The 1,445-nt window shown below is 32.3% G+C and overlaps 1 protein-coding gene across 1 annotated transcript; it reads left to right on the top strand.

The window, feature by feature from the left end:
- The first annotated feature begins 457 nt into the window (after nt 1-457).
- On the top strand, nt 458-1,320 carry LOC112905970 (multiple coagulation factor deficiency protein 2 homolog). The gene is made up of 3 exons (XM_025979459.1): nt 458-651; nt 971-1,174; nt 1,242-1,320. Exons 1-3 carry the CDS (start codon nt 472-474, stop codon nt 1,245-1,247), a joined length of 390 nt encoding a protein of 129 aa, XP_025835244.1. The 5' UTR covers nt 458-471; the 3' UTR covers nt 1,248-1,320.
- Nucleotides 1,321-1,445: the final 125 nt, after the last annotated feature.

Raw genomic sequence — 1,445 nt, forward strand, 5'->3', positions numbered from 1 at the left:
ACTACACTTTGCAGAGTTCATTGCTGATCTACACGTCGAGAACTACCAGTATCCAAAGTTTCAAAAAACTTGACAAATGGTCATTTTCTATTTATTAACAATCGATAATTATCATAATTAATCAATCTTTTTCCCTGCAAAGAGATATAGTAAAATCCTCCGACTGGTGCTTCTTCCTACAGTAAAAAAAGCCATAAAAATTGTGAAAAGCATTAGAACTTATTATTATTGTTATTATTCAATAACTTGAGGTACCTACGGTAGGTTCGGTTAAGTTAAATTGGATTTTGTTTTAATGACCTATACGTCAAGAATTCTGTTTTGTTTTTATGTTTCAATGTAGACAATAATGTCTACAATTTGATTTATAAACATGCAAATATTTCGCTTAAGAAAGTTAATACTTGTACGTTACTTTTAGGTTTAATTTGATTATAGATAAGTAAATTAATTAGTAAACAATACAAGAAAATGTTAAGTGCAATGCTGGTAATATTTTTATACGTAATGAGTTTATCGGAAGAGCGGGGACCGCACCACCCCCGTGGATCGAAAGTAGTTAAATATCATAGTCACTATAGGCCAAAAAGAGAAGCTGAAGTTAAATTAACCCAAGATGAAGAACTCTTGCATGATACTGAGCATTTACAGGTATGAAAACCAAGAATTACAACGAATATGCTTGGGTCAGTTTAGGAAGGCGAACTCCCCATTTACTTTTACTTCCTTTGATTGTTCCATAAATCTTGCCACACATCTAACATAAGTTTCTGTCTCTCACTCTTATCAAATCTATCTGTTCTTCACCAATATATTTTATCATTTTTTAAATTCTTCAGCTGTATCGTCTTATTTCAGTTCGGGGCCTCGACTTCCGAAATTGACTGCACTATTCATAGGTAATAATACGTTGTGTTTCCATTACTGTCATGTAGGCATCACCTTTTTTGAGTGAGTCTTCTTGTTACAGGAACATCTCGAAAATGAAATCAATGAACCAAATTTGTCGCAAATGAGTGAAGAAGAACTCGAGTTTTACTATTTTCAAGTTCATGACACTGATAAAAACTCAAAACTGGATGGATTAGAAATACTCCAGGCAATTTATCACACTTCGCACGATGATGACAATAATGCAGATCAAAATGATGATAACAATCAATTTAACTATTACGTAGGTGAATATTTTTATCCTAATTATTGTTGAATTGATTTCATTATTTCCATTGGATTTGTTTCAGAATTAATCGATAAAGTTTTGAAAGAAGACGATACCGATAATGACGGTTATCTGAGTTATCCTGAATATGTGGAAGGACGTAAGAAGGACTTAAACCAAGAATCTTCTGTTAAGATAAAACCACTTAATTCTCAATCGTCAGTAAAGAATGCTCCTACATAAAAGTTAAGGGGCAAAAATAATAAAGAATGGTTGCTACTTTTAT

Source organism: Agrilus planipennis, unplaced genomic scaffold, assembly GCF_000699045.2.
Source record: "Agrilus planipennis isolate EAB-ADULT unplaced genomic scaffold, Apla_2.0 scaffold752, whole genome shotgun sequence".
Taxonomy (NCBI): Eukaryota; Metazoa; Arthropoda; class Insecta; order Coleoptera; family Buprestidae; genus Agrilus; species Agrilus planipennis.

What these genes read in the sequence shown, in the direction of transcription:
- LOC112905970 (XM_025979459.1), top strand. Translation starts at nt 472, where the DNA reads ATGTTAAGTGCAATGCTGGTAATATTTTTATACGTAATGAGTTTATCG. An exon ending in ATGATACTGAGCATTTACAG is followed by an intron (nt 652 to 970) that starts GTATGAAAACCA and finishes TTCTTGTTACAG; the next exon opens with GAACATCTCGAAAATGAAAT.